This window comes from Nyctibius grandis, chromosome 2 (assembly GCF_013368605.1).
Source record: "Nyctibius grandis isolate bNycGra1 chromosome 2, bNycGra1.pri, whole genome shotgun sequence".
NCBI classification, from domain to species: Eukaryota; Metazoa; Chordata; class Aves; order Nyctibiiformes; family Nyctibiidae; genus Nyctibius; species Nyctibius grandis.
In genome coordinates, this window is record NC_090659.1 from 14,725,077 (window position 1) to 14,743,350 (window position 18,274).

The 18,274-nt window shown below is 40.1% G+C and overlaps 1 protein-coding gene across 1 annotated transcript in view; it reads left to right on the forward strand.

Moving 5' to 3' along the window:
* Nucleotides 1-3,994: 3,994 nt before the first annotated feature.
* NCAM2 (neural cell adhesion molecule 2) overlaps nucleotides 3,995-18,274 on the forward strand; it is a 314,479-nt gene continuing 300,199 nt past the window's right edge. The window contains 3 exon segments of the mRNA XM_068421481.1: nucleotides 3,995-4,645; nucleotides 4,648-4,687; nucleotides 4,732-4,854. Of these exon segments, the coding sequence (XP_068277582.1) occupies nucleotides 3,995-4,645; nucleotides 4,648-4,687; nucleotides 4,732-4,854 (814 nt within the window).

Consider the following 18,274-nt stretch of genomic DNA (forward strand, 5'->3'; position numbering starts at 1 on the left):
ACGTGCCCTTGTCATTATTCAGTACCAGAAATGATACAGCAAATTATACTCCCTACAAAAAATCCATGAGTCTCTTCTTAGTATCTGAATAATTTCAATATCAGTTTAAGTTTTTCTAACAGGAAGGAGAGTTCTTTATTTAAAGTGACTTGAAACAGAGTGGAAACAATGTTTTTGACTCTTTCTCATAAAATGTTAATCCAAAATGATAGTAATTTTAGATTTTTACGAGAGTCTCTATAAGATGTTAAGAACTTGAAACAATAGTGGTGCAAACATTTATGAAACTGTCTTCTGTTTATTGTGCATCATTTCCTCACCACAACAACGCTGTTGTTCACTGTTGTATAATTTATCTTAGTGCCACTTTAATTGTGTTTTCAGTGTTCACATGAAAGCATCCTATTTGGGATAATTGCTCACTTTGGAGATGATCAGCAATTTGGTTCATGAGCACCTCTGAAAATTACCCTGTCTGCAGAAGGCACTTTCCTGCAAGTGCAACATATCAGGTTTGCAAGAAGGGGTATTTTGTCTTTTCTCTTTTCCTTTTCTCTCTCCTTTCCTGTCCCCAAAAACATTTGATAATTGCTCTAGGACATGCCAATTTCCTTACAACTCTTCACCAGTTATTTCTAGACATATGATCTCTCTGTGCTTTCTTTGCAACTGTGCCGTTATTGTAAGTTCCTCTAAAATGCTCAGCTAATTTTAAGGTCCTTCCTTAACATTTCAGTTTATGTAAGACAAGTAAGCAAATCCAGCTGGATCTCTTGGCAGCTTGGGCGTCCACAGGGAAACATGTATTTCAGTACAAATATCCATTGTGAAATCATCACCAAGATTTAAGTTTCTGTATTTAATTACATTTGCATTGAATATGCAATCATCAGTCAATTTAAAAATAAAGTAATCCTTGCAAAAACACCATGGAGATGCTTCTTTACAAACAAGTTCAGTCACAGCATGTTTACAGACCCTCAGTTCTTGTAAGCTGACTTAAGGGCAGTGATGATGGCTTAAAATGGTTCTGTTGCCAGAGCCTAATTTTGCCACTTTTATTCATACTAGCTGATCGGCTACTGTATAATCAATCCCACTGAGCAAAATAAGAAAGTAACATGGGGAAAATTAATTCTTCCTATCTTTTTGCTAACTTCACAGGTAGTAAAACTTGTAGGAAAAAAGCTGCATATGACAGCAGAGTTGTGAAAGCTGGAGGCTACCGTGTGTCAGATGAAAGACAGGGAACTTACAGATACATCCACTTAGACTCTCAATATGGTATCTCAAAAGATCTAAGGTACTAATCAAACATGTACGTAATATTAGGTAATATTTTCCCTTCTTTTCTCCTGAGATTTTTTTGGCAAGTTTTTTCAGTCACTGGAGTTGTCTTTGCATTGCTTTGAGAACCTATCAATCAAAGTTGATTTCCCCACCTCTGGAATAACTGCCCCGACAGAACGATTACTATGCTTCTTGATGTTGCACTTCTTGGCAGTTCATATGGGATAATACTCACTGTGGTTCATTTCTGGTCTTATTTTTAAAACTTACACAGCATGAAAATGGGTTTGTTTTCTGCCAGCATGTTTGTTACACATGTGATATTACTCAGAAATCATGTTTTCTTATTCCCTAGTCTAAGTACAGCCATTAAACTCCATGTCAAGCTTCGCCCTCAGTAAATAGCTCACTCTTTAAAGAAAAATGCCATTAGTCAAAGAATGGCAAATACTACAGGTGTGTTATTATTGATACCAATTAGTGTTTTACAGCACCTTGAAATGCTCCTCTTTCGGTTCATTTAATATATGGTCACAACCACCAAGAGTCATATAGATACAGATGGTCAAAAAGCTGAGCCCTTTTTCTGCGTCTTTCTAATCTCTGTTTGCGCAGCCTCAGTGTGATATGCTGCTGTGGTTCACTATGACACACATTTTTACAGATCTTTCTTCTGTAACAAACGAGTTGTTCCATAACCAGCAGAAACAATGAAGCCCTGCATACTTAGGTACTCTGCCCCCTCCTCTCCACTCCTCCACTGCATGGTCTCAGGATCTGTACATATGTACCTTTTAGGTGGTGTACATGACAGGGTACTTGGAGCTACATGTCTACTGATGGACAAATCAGCTGCCTCTTCCTTCAGTGAGGTCTCTCTATTTTAGAGTAGTACTACAAGAATGTGATTATCTTTGAGATTTATACTCATCTTTTGTTGTTGTTACTCAGTTGCTTCAGAGAGGCAAAGAGCAGGTTCCCTTTTTCCTTGAGAAGCTGGACTAAAACCAGATTTCTCCAAATCCTGCAGCAATATAGCGTGGACAGTCGACATGGTGGGATCTGTTTGCTGCTGCAGACAAGTAATTAAGCAACTTCTCAGGACAAGGAATCCTGTTTGGAAGCCAGGCACCCTCACCCCATTTCAAAGGAGCAAGAACTGGCCACTCAGATCTGACACTGCTGAAATTTTCATCATATTTACGATTTAAAATAAGCAAACTTGGGACAGCAACATTCTTTCTATTATGTTTAGTTCTTGTGGGGCAAGAGACTTCCTACTTGCTCCCGTATTGTGTCTTGGTGGGGTGTCTGCTGTGCATGGATTTCAGTCCTTGCGTCTATGCACCTGTGAAGATCAAGGTTCTTCTGTACTACTTTTGGCCCTTAATTAAGGCAGACTATAAGAGATGCTAAGGTATGCGTACAAGTTATTTGGTTCTATTTATTAATGCTGGTTTTATTTTCTTTATTCATTCCACTTTTGCTGGATGGCAATGCTCCAAACACATTAAAACCAAAGATAAATTTGACAAATTTGGCACCTTATCCACTTCATAGCGAGAGTTTCTTACTTTTTGCCCAGTAAGATTTATATTTCTTTTAAGGTTTTTATCTAATATTTGTTTTCATCATCTTTCTGTATTAATCTGATGATGTCTGTTTCTGTAGTTGGGTACTGTGGCTGATGGAACCTTCTTACCTTCACCAAAAGATTTCCTTTTGCCGAGCTTTCCTGAACCTGCACCGAGGTCCCCAGCCAAAAGTTTCTGCAATTAGGCATCTCTCCCGACATTCAGGAGCAGGATGGCTCCTAAATATAAATCCAGTTCTCACCTAAAAGGTTTTGCTGAAGCTGCCACATTTTGGATATCCAAAACTGTATGAGGAATTAACAGTTCCATGCTTATTTAAATATACATGAAAATGAATCTGTTCGTTTTATACTAGGTTACAAAAACCTTTCGTTCCAAGAGCAGGGCCACGTGGTGTGTAGTTGAGCAATAAGGTTCTGATTCAGGTGGCATACGTTAACCAACCAACAGCACAAAGCTCTCACTCTTCCCTCTACCAGTACCTCTCTGTACATGTTCTCAAGCATCCTAGAGCATCATCTTCTGAGGAAAGCCTTCCAGTTTTATCACATAGCTTGCTGATCCCAGCAAGATCTGGCTCCGTAATTTCTCCTCCTATATTTCACAGTTTTGTAAGACTACTGTGCAGCAAGAGTCAAGCTGAAGATACTGATCGTGTCATTTGTATTAGTTTTCTGCAAAGAGACTTCTTGTCTCTCTTCCTCCCCAAAACCCAAATCCTCTTGAAAAGGGAAAAAAAAGGGGTTTAAAAATTATTAGGGATGTTAATTTGGATTAATCTTTTATTAACCACTATCACTGCTGCTTCACATTAATATAAATCCACTCCTATTTCCTTCCATGAATCATACAGGTGGTGAAGCGACGAATTTATAGAAGCTGCTTTGGAGATCACAGCTTACTTAACACACACAAAAAAATTACCTCTTCGAAGTCAAGCTGGACAAGAATCTATCTCTTCTTTTTACTTTAGGGCAGATTTTTTCCCTTACAAAGAAAGATCATCAGCGAGACGGTAGCACTGAGGCATCAAAAAGGCAGGCAATGTTTTTAATCGGTTTTATTTCACGCAGTCGTAAACAGCAGAGGTATTTTTCTCCTCTGTACTAATGACAAAAGTCAAAGCAAGTGAATTCCTAGACAGTGAAACGAACAGGCACGAACCCAGGGTGGTTCCCCAGCTGCACGCGCACCCGTACGCGGGGCTCACGGGTGCCGCTGCCCACCGGCGCCGCAGCGCGTTACCGCGCGCGGGAGGAGCGGAGGAACGTGCGCAGCCCCCGCGCTGCCTCGGAGCCCTCCGCTCCGCTCCCGGGCGGGCCGCGGGCCGGCCCCCAGGCGCCTCTCGGCCAGGGCACCGCCGGGGGGATCGGGGGCGGCCCCCCGGGTGCTCCCCACTCGCGCGCGCAGCCGGAGCGCCGCTCGCGGCTCTGCCTGCCCAGGAGGCCGGGGCTTGCCCGTGGGCTTCGCCGTCAAGCCGCCGCCTTTCCCCTTCGGCTGCTGTCTCCTCTCAGGCGACGGCGGGGGGAGCAGGCTCCGGGGGCCGCAGCGACGAGGCGTGGGAGCTACCTCACCCTCCCGAGGGGTGGGACTGCCAGCAGGCGGGGAGGGAGGGACGGAGGCCCCGAGCCGGGGGCCGCCTCTCAGGGTGGCGGAAGAATCTACCGGCGCTGCCGCTCATCCGTGATGCGGTTCTGCGTGTGGCGCGGAGGGATCCGCGCGTCCCGCCGTGTGCCCGCCTCCTGCGCGGCGGCCGCTGCCTCCCCGATATAGTGCGGCACGGGGAGGCGCTGGCAGCCACTTGGCCAGCGGCGCTCCGCGGCTGCGGGGCTGCGCGGGCGCGGACGGCAGCGGGGTTTGCCTGGGCGGCTCGAGCATCTCCAACTTGGAACTGTCCACCGGCGCCAGCTCCTGAACATGAGCCTCCTGCCTCTCTACCTGCTCGGATTGCTCCTCGGCAGCGGGCAAGGTAGGAGCGGCGCTGCTTGAAAAAAAAAAAATATTATTCTTACCTCTGCTGTCTGCTCGCTCAGATTGACATATAACCGGAAAATAAATCTAGAAAAAAATAAAGCAATGTATCACTGTGGAACCAAATATAAAGGACCTAAAACTTGCTTCATCGCTCCCCCCTGCCCTTTTTTTTTTTTTTTTTTAGTCTTCAAGGCGGGGAGAAGAATCGTTTATGAGGGAAAAGGAGGGAAAAAAAACCCCAAACCTGGAAGGTGCTGAGTGTCCTTAGCTGCTTTGCATTGGTTTTCGGCTTTTTGGGGGGCGATAAATGTGAGGGGGAGAGGACATCAAGTGACTAAATAAAAAATACCTGTCAGGGATCGCTCTTTAAAATACGCGTCTGCGGGAGGGGAAGGCAGGGGGGGCTTCGCTTTTAGGACCGGGGAGAAGTGCTGTCGGTAGAGCCGGTGAGAAGCCTGAGCTGAAGTCTGCCCGTCAGGATTCCTCCTCTTGCGCAGGCTGTTCCCCTCGCTCTGCGGGGACACCGAGGAGCCCTCCGACTCGGGGGTGGCGGCGCCTGGGGAGGGGACGACCGCGGTTGCAGAGACTTTTTGCAATGAAATAAGGCGGCGGCGGCAGCAGGTGTGCGCGGAGACGGGGCGTGCTGGGGCTGCGCCTCGGGGCACTGGTCGCCTCTTGCATATCTGTGTGCGTATCCGCGCAGCGCTTCGTAAAACCCGGGCTTGGGGGCTGCGGTGTGGCTGGTTTTTGGTTTGAAATTTTTATTTATTTATTTATTTATGTTGGACGTCGCCGATGTGGTCCCCTGAGGATTTGTGCTACTTCAGGAGACAGGGAGGGGAAGGGCCGCCGGGAGCGCGTTCGTGCGCGGCGTGACGGGGCGCGGGTGCCCCGCGGTGGGGGGCGATCGCCGCGTTTCGAAACTGTTGGGGGCAAGTTCCTGGCGTTGGTTTGGGGCCGAACCGGGCTGCGGAGCCTCCCGTGCCCCCGGTGGCGGCGTGCCCTCTGTGAGGAGCCTGGGAGCGCTGCATCGCCTGCACCTGAGGGGTGGGCGGGGGCCCGCGCTCGGGGCCTTCTCAAGGAGGGTTGGGGGGGGGCGAAATAAATAATACGGAATCACCTGGGTGTCCGCGGAGGTGTGGGAGCGGCGGGGACCGGCCCTCGGCCCCTGGTGCCGCCGCCTTGCAGCAGGGGGCGGCAGAGCTCCACGGCGGCCGCCGGTGCTCGGGCAGTGCCCCGCGCCGGGACCGGGGGGTCTCGCCCCCCCACCCCCCGCCGCCCCCGCTGCGGCTCCCAGGGGCGGGGCGGGGGGGCGCAGGCACCCGCGCTGTGCAGCGCCGGGACTGCCTGCCTCACCCAGGCGCTACGCGGGGTCTGGTGAGGGGGCAGTGAGATCTGTTGCGCTTGAGGAGGGGGGGGATGATGCCTCGAGGTGTTAAGCCTGCAGCTCTGAAGGTCTCCTCCAACGCATTTATCGCTAAACCTCGCACCGTGCAGACGGTTTGTCTCGGTGATAAGTAGCGAAGAGCCACCAGATGCTCTCGGTGTACATAGAAATGCTTCTGTGCTTCGGCCAACTCGAGGTGAGCTCTGGAGGTCTCCCGATTAGCAGCTGTTCAAAACCAGTCCGGAGGCTTTTCAGCGTAGCCAGCACTGGGGTGGCCAAGGAGGAGGAGGACGGGGAAGCTTCCTCCAGGCTTTGCATTGACCTGCCCAGGTGTAATGTGTACGGACGTGTGGTCTGTGGTTCCTCTAACAGAGGAATGGTAGAAATCTGGTTTGTGAAGTGTGATTACTGCAGCGTAGGGGGCTTACATAGTTTTGGTATCTTACTATCACAAATGTTAGGAGGTAAATAATGGTGTGAGATTCTAGATGGTATTCAGCTGAGTTTTAAAAATTATAGGGGGATAGATATGAGGGGCAGATGGAAGGAAGAGGAGGAAAGATGAACAAAGCTAATATTGATAGTAAGTTATCAGTCTCAATTAAAAAAACCACCTGTTTTCGGTGTGGGTTTTTTTTGTTGTTGTTGTGGATTTTTTTTCGTGGTTTTTGTTTGTTTGTTTGTTTTGTTTTTAAATAAAGGGAGTTAATTGTTTTGCCGGGGAGGGGGGGAAGAGTAAGATTTTTGAACTGGTTGTAGAAATAGCAGGAACATGCAGCCTCGTTCCACGGCAAATGGGAGTGAGAAAACATCTGCATATGGAAAATATTCCCACTTAGGTTGCTAGGGAAGAGGAAAAAATTCTACAGTGATTTTTTTTTTTTATTAAATTTTAATAAATGTCATCATAGTGAGGAATTCATTGTGCATTTTTAATTTTTTGACACCTCCTTGAAGTAATCTTGAGAATTTCTTGAAGTGATTAAAATCATTTGAGAGGGTATTCCAAAACTCTTGGGATTTATCTTCTTTTGGGAATGCAGTGTCGGGGGACACTTACATCATCAACTGAAGATTGTGGTGTTTGTGAAAGTGTTTTTGTTTGTTTTTGAGAAAACCAGTGTTATCTGAGTATTAAATTATGATAATGACTTTTCTGATGTTAAAGTAGAGATAGAGTGTGGATGGCTAAGAAAAAGCCAGTAACTAGATTTGGATCATTTGCTTTGGAAATATTGAAAGTCCTAGGTTGAGGATTTATATTTCTAAGAATAGAGCTGCGGTAGATTTTATGAAGAATGACTGGAGCTTTTTATTTGGGAAGTGCTGGTGTTTAAGACTGGGGAGAGGGAACTGTGATGTGTGTGTTCTGTTTCAGAAAATCAGAGCAGTTCGAAATCAAGTAGCAGACAGCAACTCCCTCCCACAGCCCCTTAGGTTAAGAGCTTATGAATGTCATAATTATCTGCCAGGGCCAAATATTCCCTGTACTAATTTCATCACAAGGGAGGAGTTTAACTGGCAATGCTGTTATTCTAAAACAAAAGGATTTTTTTCTTAACCTTTTAAAGCTGTCCAGACAATTCATCCAGAGTAAAAGGCCCAAATTTAATTAGCTTTGCTTTAATAAAAACTAAAACAAAACACACCCCCCCCACACTTCAACAAAATAGCCTACTCCATTCTGTAAATCTACTTTTTAACATATGTAGTGATACAACATTCAGAAGAGGAGGCTTCATTGGTTTTTACTGGTGTCTGGGGACACCGACTTAAAGTGGATGAAATGGACATCTTCCCAGATTGCAAAATCCTATTTCTTTTATCACTCTACGTAATACATGTTTCTCTAGGTTAGCAAATTTTTGTTAAGTTGCAATAGAAAGTGTTTTGCTTATGGAATTTAATCTATTTTGTGCTCATCCAGGAGATTCATAGGAGTGAGTACTTGTTCAGTCATTGTGCTTGTAAGTTTCCTCTTTCCTGCTTTGATACTGACTTTGTTGTTTTGTGGGGTTTTTTTGTTTGTTTGTTTGTTTTTTTTGAAGGGTTTCTCTTTTCAAGTGCTTATAAGGGACTGTTTGTTAGTAAGGAACATCCCCCAAAAGTGATGCCAGTATATGTGTCTTGTTCACCACAGTTCAGTCACTTTCTAGAATCCTGCTTCTTTCTGTGTTTTGTTTATTTTCTTTTTGCGTAGGGAATCCATGAAATTTGGAATTTTTTATATCAATGAGTTTGTCTACTGGATTAAGTGGAACTAATATTTTATTCCAGTTGTATACCAAAATCTGAAACATATCCTGAGACTTCAACTAACCATTGTTTTCTCCTACCAGTTGTTTTATACAACTGCATTAAGATTACAATACATCTATTACCTTCTTCTCTCCTTTTCACCCTTCAAAAAAAAAATTCAGACAAAAAATGTTTGATTTGCTGTTTTAGCCTATGTAACTCCTCTTCAAGTGAAGATGAGAATCAAAATATCTGCCTGAAAATAAACCTTGACTGATGCGTTCCAAAAGATTGACTTAAGAATGGATGGTTGAGAAATATGTAGAGAGTTTTGGTTCATGCAGTAATATTCAAAATGGAGTTAGAGATATTTTTAATGTTTGCAGTAGATGTAAATCGTGAAATGCACGAAAGATAAAGTGATAAAGATTTGAAGTCTTTTCTAACAGGTTGAATAGCATCACTTTGTCTTCTTTTAAAGTACAGTTCATGTATTTAGGTAACTGATTATTTTTATCTATGGGAATGTTGTTGGAGTGTTATGACCAATTTATGTATGACATGCCTTTCATGGCCTTCTTTTTTGACAAGCATTTTGAGAACAAATACTGTATTTGTTTGCCCTTGCATCGACCTTTTCTTTGAGGCACCTTTTCCAAGTGATTCATGTTTACTTACTCATTTTCTTCCAATTTATTCCAGTAAACCCCCAGTTACATTCAGCACATGCCATGTGATTCCAGCACAATTGAGTCAAGTTACTATGACATTTTGGGAAACGCATGTTTTAACTGCACTGTAATTTGGGACTGTGAGTTGAAAATCTGTTATTGAAAGAGTAGGACACAGAATTCTCCAGATAAAGAATCTGGATAATAACTGGTATTCATATTTTAAACATTTTATACCAACTAATTCATGCCAGATGTTTTATTTGGGGTTTTTTGTTTGTTTGTTTTTAGCGCACACATTTGTTTTATAAATAAGGGCAGTATACTTGATGAAGCATATCCTGAGGTTTTATATGTCACAGGTCATTTGAATTTTATTTTCAATGTCTCTTGAAATTTAGAAATGGGAGAGACATGAGAGAAAACTTACAGATAACCTGATGTATTCAAATCTGAAGGCTCACTGGAGTCTGATACATTAGATACCAATAGTCCTGGATCTAATCTATCTTATAATAATTTTTTGTTTTGACCTAATAAATTAATCATGACCTAATTCTGATGTAGTAATTATGTCCCATCCCCTTCCTTTTTCCACTCTAAGTGTATTTAACTACTTTCTAGTTTAGGTATTGGACTAAAAATAATTCAGTTTTTGGTAACTACTTTAAAACTTAGAGTAATTTTGAATATTAAATAGAGCATTCACAGCACTACTTGTTACCTCAAGAATCTGAGGATGTCCAGCTTCAATAACATAATTCTGCATTCTTTCACAAAACCTTTTTATTGCTTTTGTAGCTCAGTTTCACGTAATACTGTGATTGTTTGGATTTGGATATTTTTAAGGGATATCAGGAAAATGAAGAGAGTTAATTTAAAATACTAAGATACTCTTCAGATGTCTTATGTTATGCTATAACATTTTGAATGGGGTATCTTCAAAAATAAAGAAGGTACCAAGCTTCTTGTTTTTGTTATTTGGCTAAATTTTTATATTGGTTGTTATCATTTGACTGATGACATCGTTAATTGGAGGGGACATTTTCTGGTTTGCTGTGCTGTAGATTAATTCAGAATCTACCTCTTAATTTATTGAATGAAAAGAATAAAAGAGTTAAAGGAATAAAAAGGAACATAAATAAGGAGATTCATTTATCTGGCTATAGCTATTTGTACTGACAGCTTATGATATTAAGATCTTTTTGTGCTTTAAAAGAAATTATTTAAAAGTTACTTAAACATTATTTGGAAAGGAAACAAAGATACATGTGCATAGACAAGTCTACTTTTTAGAAAACCTTGTTTAACAAGACCCCTAAGTCTTTGAATAACCTGCGTTTGAGTAGCTCCGTGGAAGCACTGTTGGTTGCACTAATGCAGAGGCCGCCACGTTGAGCAGGGGTCAGTTGACTTCAGTGGGTTTTGGAGCTGCGGGGTATGTGAAAGAAGCTCTTGAGATGGCAGGGGGGAAACAGCTTGCTTTTTTTCATCTAGCGTGAGATGGGACAATGTTATCCATTTATGCTGCTGTTACAATTTAGGAAATTCTGATTGACAGAAAATATCTCTCTTTGCATCTGTGCATCAAAACCTAGATCATTAATGACATAACACAGGAGTAGTGGCTTGAACTGCAAATGTGAAGTAAGATCTACTGCATAATGAGATATTTGTAATGTAGTTATTAAACATAAATATCACTATGAGCATTGTGGCCAAACTCTACTGATTCTAGTCAGAGGAGAATTTCCATTGACTTAAATCTGTGGTTGCATGAGAAACAAACAGGACTAGTTCTTTAGAAGCAATTACATTACTGTCTCAGGAAGTTAATTTGGGAAGAGGTAGGCAGTGAAGTGTATCAACTAAAATGCATTACCCTGTTTCCACCTATTTAAGAACACTACTACCATTTAAAAAAGCCAAACCAAACACCTTCTGAAATGTTTACCTGTTTTCTGCTCCTTTTAGAAAAGGAAGCAAACAGTTGCTTGATTTCATCTGTTCTTTAGTATAACACACAAGGAGCATTGCAAATAGGCTGAAGAGATAGTCTTTTAAGAACTGAAATTATTTGTTCAAACAGGTAAGCCTGGAGATCTACTAACCAAGGCTGTCATTTGCCACCAGTTTCTTTGATCTAAGTATAATCTTATCTGAAATAGCCAGTTTGTGGATGGACAACATCCAGATAAACTTGGGAAGCAACATTAAGTACTATGGGGGTTTAGTCAGCTTCTTCCTTGGTCCTGCCTATCATTACTGAAATAAATTTCCTCTCATCCAGGTACTATATAAGTTCATTCAAGAACTAGCTTTCCATAAAAAGCATAAAATATCAATATGTTAATTTATGTTTATTTAAGATGGAGTGGCTCTTTTCCAGAAGAAATGAAGACAGGGGAGTAGAAGTGGCTCATTTTTCTCTTTGCTGTTATATTTTTCCTCCTACGTAAATTTTTATTGTGACTGTAGAAGGGTACTCTGGTTTTTATTTAGTGTTCTGATTACCTGAGTGGTATTGCTAAACAGCAGACAAAGGTTAATGAATAACTTCATAATTCAGCAAAATTCAAAGTAATACATAATACACTATAGCATATGAACAACTCACTAGGGTATGAATGAAAATTCCCTTTTCAAAATGACCTTCCCAGTTAGCTAATACTAATCTGATTGTTTACGTTGCAGTTGTAGCCTAAGTAACAATAGCAGTTATTTGACTGGCTGTAAGCTGAAATGCATATTTGGAATTCATGTATGAAATTCATACAAGAAGCTTCTGTCCTCTTCGCTTTGCCCAAGCGGTGCCATTTGGAGCATACTATGAATTCAGTTTAAAAACAAAATCATTGCCATCAATTTCCTTGCTATTAAAACGCATTGCACCGTATTCAGTCAGGCTGCAAGCAATTTCAAACCCATTAACTTCGTAGACCTTTGTACTGCAGCTGAATTTGGCTTGTATGAAGTCAGGTCTATACTTAAAATAATAAAGTATTTTGAGAGACATAAAGCAGTATATGGAGATCCTTGTGGTGTGTGTTGCAGGTAGACATAAACAGGTGGGGAGAGGTAATTCTGTCTCTTTCTATGAATAGTTTTCTGTACTGATCACACAAAATGAATTTTCTTCTTTATTTTAACAGGAGAGATGTAATCAGGACTGCAGTGTTATTATGCCAATATTACATCATTGTTATCTTAATTAGCCAAAGCAAAATAAACTAAAGATCCAGGGTTTGGGGGAGAGGGTAGAAAAGGGGGGGGTGTTAAACGTACTGAAGACCAGTTAGCAGGAATAACATAAAATAGCATCATTTTAAAACTTCTTGAACATCTCACACTCGTAAACTAATGTGCTTACTGGATCAGAACAAAGACTGATGTACTTTGGTGACCTCGATCTGACAGAGACTCAAAGCAAGAGTCGTAAAGAAACAGGCTTAGTACAGAACAAGAACAGTGTGATACTTCTGTCAGTGCACCCTACCACATTCAGGGATATGTCAGGTTATATCTATGTGATCTTCCTTAATAATCTTGGCAGATCTTCGTTGCATGAATTTGTTTCTGAACCTGTTGATGCTTTGATCTGCTTGGTACACTGTGTCAACAACTTAAGGCAAAAATGCTGAAAGAAGCCTCAAAAAAAAATGATGTTCAGTCCCTTAGTGTGTTGTAAGTAATGGAGTAATACTAATTCCTTGCTCAACTCTTCCATGACCTTCATAATTGTATGTACCATACAGAAGCTGCCCATCTCTTGTGTGACGGGCTCAGAGCTATATGTTATATTCATGGACTTTCCAGTGATGTAATTACATTTATTGTGTTGTTTGGTGTTTCTTTCCTACTTTATTTTATTTATTTTCCTAGCCTTTTGGTAATGGTTATCTTAATTTTAGCAAATGGTAATGTGAAGTACTTGAATTTTAAGCTGATCTGCATCAGGCCAATTGTAAAAATCCTCCTTGTTCTGAAGTATCTCTTTTGCACTGTAATCAGTGTTGCAAGTTCTGCCTTACAAGGGGGTGGGAGCTAAAAGTGTTTGAGCAGTTACCCTGGTAAAATGAACGCTGGGAGAAGTTTGGTTACTAGGAAGATGACTCCCCGGAATGAACACACAGAGAGTGCAGAGGTACTTGAAAGGAAAGCATGATATATGAGTAAATGGATATAAACTGGTTACCAAAAAAACTTCAGGATGAAAATTAATTTCTGTCCAAAAAAGCAGTGACTCTGGAGCATTATAAGAGCAAGAGGGAAGAAGTATGGTTATTCTTAAGATGTTTCTTTATTAATTTATGAAAGGATTATGTTTAGTGAGTCCCCAGAATGTCCCAAGAGATCTCTTCAAATGGTGTGCTTCTAAGACATTCTTCATATAAAGTTTCTCAAGATAAAGAGGAAAAATAATTTTCAAATTGCTGAATGATACTTTCTGGAAAATATAATTGAGTGTTTCTAATCCATGAAGAAGTGTTACATAGCAGGTATTACTTCATAATGCAGTAAGAATTGACAGAGTTTCTTTGGTACCTGTTGAAAATTCTTCTGGTGTCGCTAGATGTTGTCTGTACATAAAAAAAAAAAAAAAAAATGCTCTCTACAGTTATTTCTGGGAAAACTTCAAAAAAAATCAGATACTTGGGTGTCAAACTTTTTTCCATTTTTTTAATGTCTGAAAATTTTTTCTCACTTGCTCACATCTCTTTGAAAGTGAAAGAAAACTGTTCTTGGAAAATGCAGCCTTAAATGATTTATTTGCATATATAGCAATAATAGAGAATTACAAAGGTAAAATTGCACAACATTGAAACATTGTGTTTTTTTCTAATCACCTGAATAATTTTGTCTCAGACATCAGTATTTCACATTAGAAGGCTTACTTTTGTTGCTTTCTGTTTGGTTTTTGTTCCTGAATTCTAATTTTGTAAATCTTATCTGGGACTTGAAATTCGGGATGAATTATACCCAACTGGCATTGCCATCAGTAGTAAATAATGCAATAATTCATGTACTGCGCTTTCTGTGTTGGGGAATAATACCCTAAATTTAGCTTTATGAAAAAACAAATGCTGGCTTTTTCCAATGAAGACTGTCTGTGGTATAATATGAATGCTGCATCTCTAGCCTGTGTAGTTTATTTTAAGAAAATCATGTTCTGTGACATGAGTTCTGCTGACAGAACTGTGCGCACCCTGCAGCCGTGGAACTCCCACTGAAGTCAACGGGAGACTTGTGTGCCAAGAGTACTGTTTTGGGGATTGTACTGATTACAGGTTTCAGGGTCTGATTGAAGCTTTCAGGAGTTGTATGACTTGCATGTGAGTATGTGGGAATTTTGATTTAGTAAAGAATAGAAAATCAAGCTCTAACTTTATGTATATTTAAGTAGCAGGCATGTTTATGAAGGAGTGCTGAAAAAGTGTGGGGCTAATTCAACAGCACAGCAGAGCTAAGAACTGAAGTGATGTTCTGGTGTGCCAGGTTCTATTCAAGATAGTACACGAGACAAAAAGGATATTTTTCTCTGTGCTTTTTAAATAATTAAAACCAAAGACATATTGTAAATATTGTAAGCTACTGATTTCATTTTCTCCCTCTGGGAATATATGGGAAAGTTGAGCTTTGTGCAATTAATCATTATGGTCACTTAGTCGTTGCAGCCCAGGTCATGACTGTGTTAAGGAGTTTACCATTTAGCATAAAAATTCATCATTTGGTTTTGTTTGTGTTTTTGAGAGTTTTGATTTACTTGTTTGTTTTGGTGTGTGGCTTTGTGGCACTAGTCAAAATTATTCCTTAGACATTAAGTATTCAGGTCATGCCTGTAGGTCTGTAAGCGTACTGTCTGAGTGATCAGATGTTAAATGAATTCCTGCCAGTTCATGGTAGTTCCACACATTGGATTCAACAGCTTTTAGCATTTAGTCTAAATAATCCTGCCCAGCACTTTTGCATTAAATTTCTGTGAATGTCTTTGGATTATGCAGCCTGTGTACATAGAGAATTTACATTACTGGGTTTGAGTACTCTCTCGCAGGTGATGTTTTCTGTACAGTTCTCCTAAACTCATGGTAGACTTACTCCGTTTCACCATTGTTAGAAGTAAATTTACAGATGTTTAATGTCACAGTGGTGGGTTTCAGTTCTGAGTGCATGATACAGTTCTGAGTTCATGATTTGCTTACATGCTGCTGATTTTAAAATTAATTTTGATATTATATTCACTTTTGCTGTATCATTTGCAAACATTAGTATAAATCAAAAGATTCCTAGGTGTGTTCTAAAACTTCAGAAATCACCTGCTTCATGCCATACTCGGATAGCTTTTTTTTTTTTTTTTCATCCTAGGTACATGAATGAACACTTTATCTGCTATATATAAGAGCAGATCTGGCTGGGAAACTGTTGTTTCCTGTGAAAATGTTGATGAACAGAAAAAAACTTTCCTATGAATCGTGTATTTTGCATTTCTAGCTACTCAAGATCTCATTTAAAAAAAACAACCACCCACCCACAACTAAACAAAACCAAGAAATATTCCTTTTCAAGAGAAAAGTCCTTTTGCTGTTAGATGGAGTTCTGATATCTGTTCTTCTGTGCCCATTTTAAACCAGGAAAGATCACTGTAGCTGTTGAGTGGACTGAAAAATTGAAAGAGACTTTATTATCATGTAAATATTATAAAAGCTATTCTAAAGAAATCCTGACTTTTTTTTTCTTTTGATTAATCAATGTTACTATTGCTTTAATGCATCTTAGTTGTGTCTGTGACTATATTCCAGACTACGAAGCCCACAGAATACAGACCTGAAAGGTTTCTGGATAGTCTCTGTTTACACCAAAGTGAATGAAAGTCAGCCCTGCAGAAAGCCTTTTTCTGTTTGTAACCACACTGAATCTATTACATATGACCTGCAGGTATTAAAGAAGTAACATCTCTATTTGTCAGCCTATAGAACAATCTGTTTCTCCAGTGATGATGTTCTATTTTTACCTATGAAAATAGCATAATTAATTTTGTAACTACATTTGTGAATGTTTGATCAGAAAAAACAGTGTTATAATGGCACAGAGGGAGGGGAGAGGGGAAACTCAAGCAGCAGGAAGGAAGGAACACCTCTTATTTATTGAAGGTGCATGTTTTCCTCAAAGAGACGCCTCTCTTGGTTGGTGTTGGGTTTCTTTGTAGTGTTTTTTTTGTGGGCAGGTGGCAGGGGGTGCTGTTAAAAAATAAAATTCTGTTTTCATAGTCCAGGTGTGTTTCAAAGCATCACACAGAGATTCATGTAATGGCTCTGAAAGATTTTATTCTTAAGAATGGAAGGCAAACCTTACTTAGAGGTATCTCCTGCAAGACAGGCCTTTTGTGTTTAGTGTTGTGTTTTTTATCATAAGAACACTGAAGACTGAACAAAGTCAATTGGACTGTTTCCTGGAGGTAGAGTGAATGTTGTTAAGAGCCACGTTTGTAGAAATCGTGACATGGTGTGCTGTCATTTTCTGTTAACATCTGTTTCTATTCTTTTTAGCTAGTGTTGACTCTTAGAAAATCTTGATCACTTCTCTTGCAAATAGACTATTGTGAGGTTTTTAAAATGTCAGGAAGAGGTAATTTAGGCATTCTCACAAGTGTTCTTTAGATGGGTAATAACCTGGAATAGATCTGCACTTCATATTTCCATTTGAACTGTAGACACATTTGCAAATATGTGTGTTCCAAGTTTATTTTGCTTGAATTATCAAATAAGTTTAAAAGTAGAATCTTAAAATTGTTACCTGATTTTTTTTCTGAAATTCAATCCTAAAAATAGCTGCATATATCTATGGCAAAGAATTACTAAAACAGCAAAAATGAGAATATAAGCTTTTCTAAGCAGTTGTTAGGGAAAAAATGCACAGTGAAGCAAAAGCTACTTTCCACAGTGAACACTTTTATTCAAAACAATCATTTGTATTATCAGTCTGAGTGTAATTGTTCATGCAATGTCTTTGTGTAAGGCCTAATTCCTAGCTACATAAAGAAGGGTTTTCTTTTTTTTTTTGTCTTTACATTATAAAAATACTTTTGGGGTCCTGCTGTCTTACAGGAAGTGAAATTAGAGTGGGAACAGTTAACCTTCTCAGATTCATTGAGTTAATGCTGAGCTTTGCCCTACACCCATTTGGCAGAATTTCTCTTCTCTAGCAATGTTTCCACTCGCTTGCATTGTGCAATGTAACTGTGTTACCTAAACTGAATTTTTGAGGTATGATGTTAGGGAGGTAAATAATTTTGTGGTAAAACTTTTGATTCCAACCTCTTACATTTGGTAATGCAGATGGTCAGTTTACAACCTGGCAATAAAAAGGGCTGATTCAACTGAAAAATTAAGTATGTGATTTGCTGGTAATTACAAGCAACAAGTAAAACACATTTTTTGTTATCAGAGTGCAGTACCTGTCTTTTAAAGAGTACATGGTCTATCTGTTCAATATCTCATGTATAGATATTCACATAATGAAATCTATTATCATAACTGACACAAATAGCATATTTGTTAGCCTGAAGAGAGAAGCTAAAGAAGGGTAAATGAGGATGGAGACTTTCTGGTTTTTACTTTAGAAATAGTTTCTGCAGATCAGAGAAGTGAAGACTGCTTGCTTTTTTTCTATAACGTTCTCTACTGAATAACATGTTTTTTGTAATTATCTGTTCAGTATTATTGATGAAGACTAAAATTACTTCTCTATACTTGTCTTTGGAACATGTGTGCCACCCACTATCGATAACATACTGAGGAATTCTCGGTATGAAATGTACTGATCCTCACAATACCTCCAGCCTCACCATTGGAAAAGTAGGGAATTAAGTTAGCAGGTATGTCCGCTTGTTCTCTTCTAGGCAGATGCAAACTCTCCTTGCACGTGCTCCCAGTTAGCTGAAGACAAACTAGCTCCAAATCAAAAACTGAAACTGCCATTCCTGTGACAATGCTTGAACAAACTGTTTTTATGGCTTATTAACATTAGCAGTGTCGTGGTAATTACAGATGCACAAATTGCCATTAGGTTGCATCTGGCCAACTCAGAGCATGCATCTGCTTGCCAAAGATTGTGTTGACATG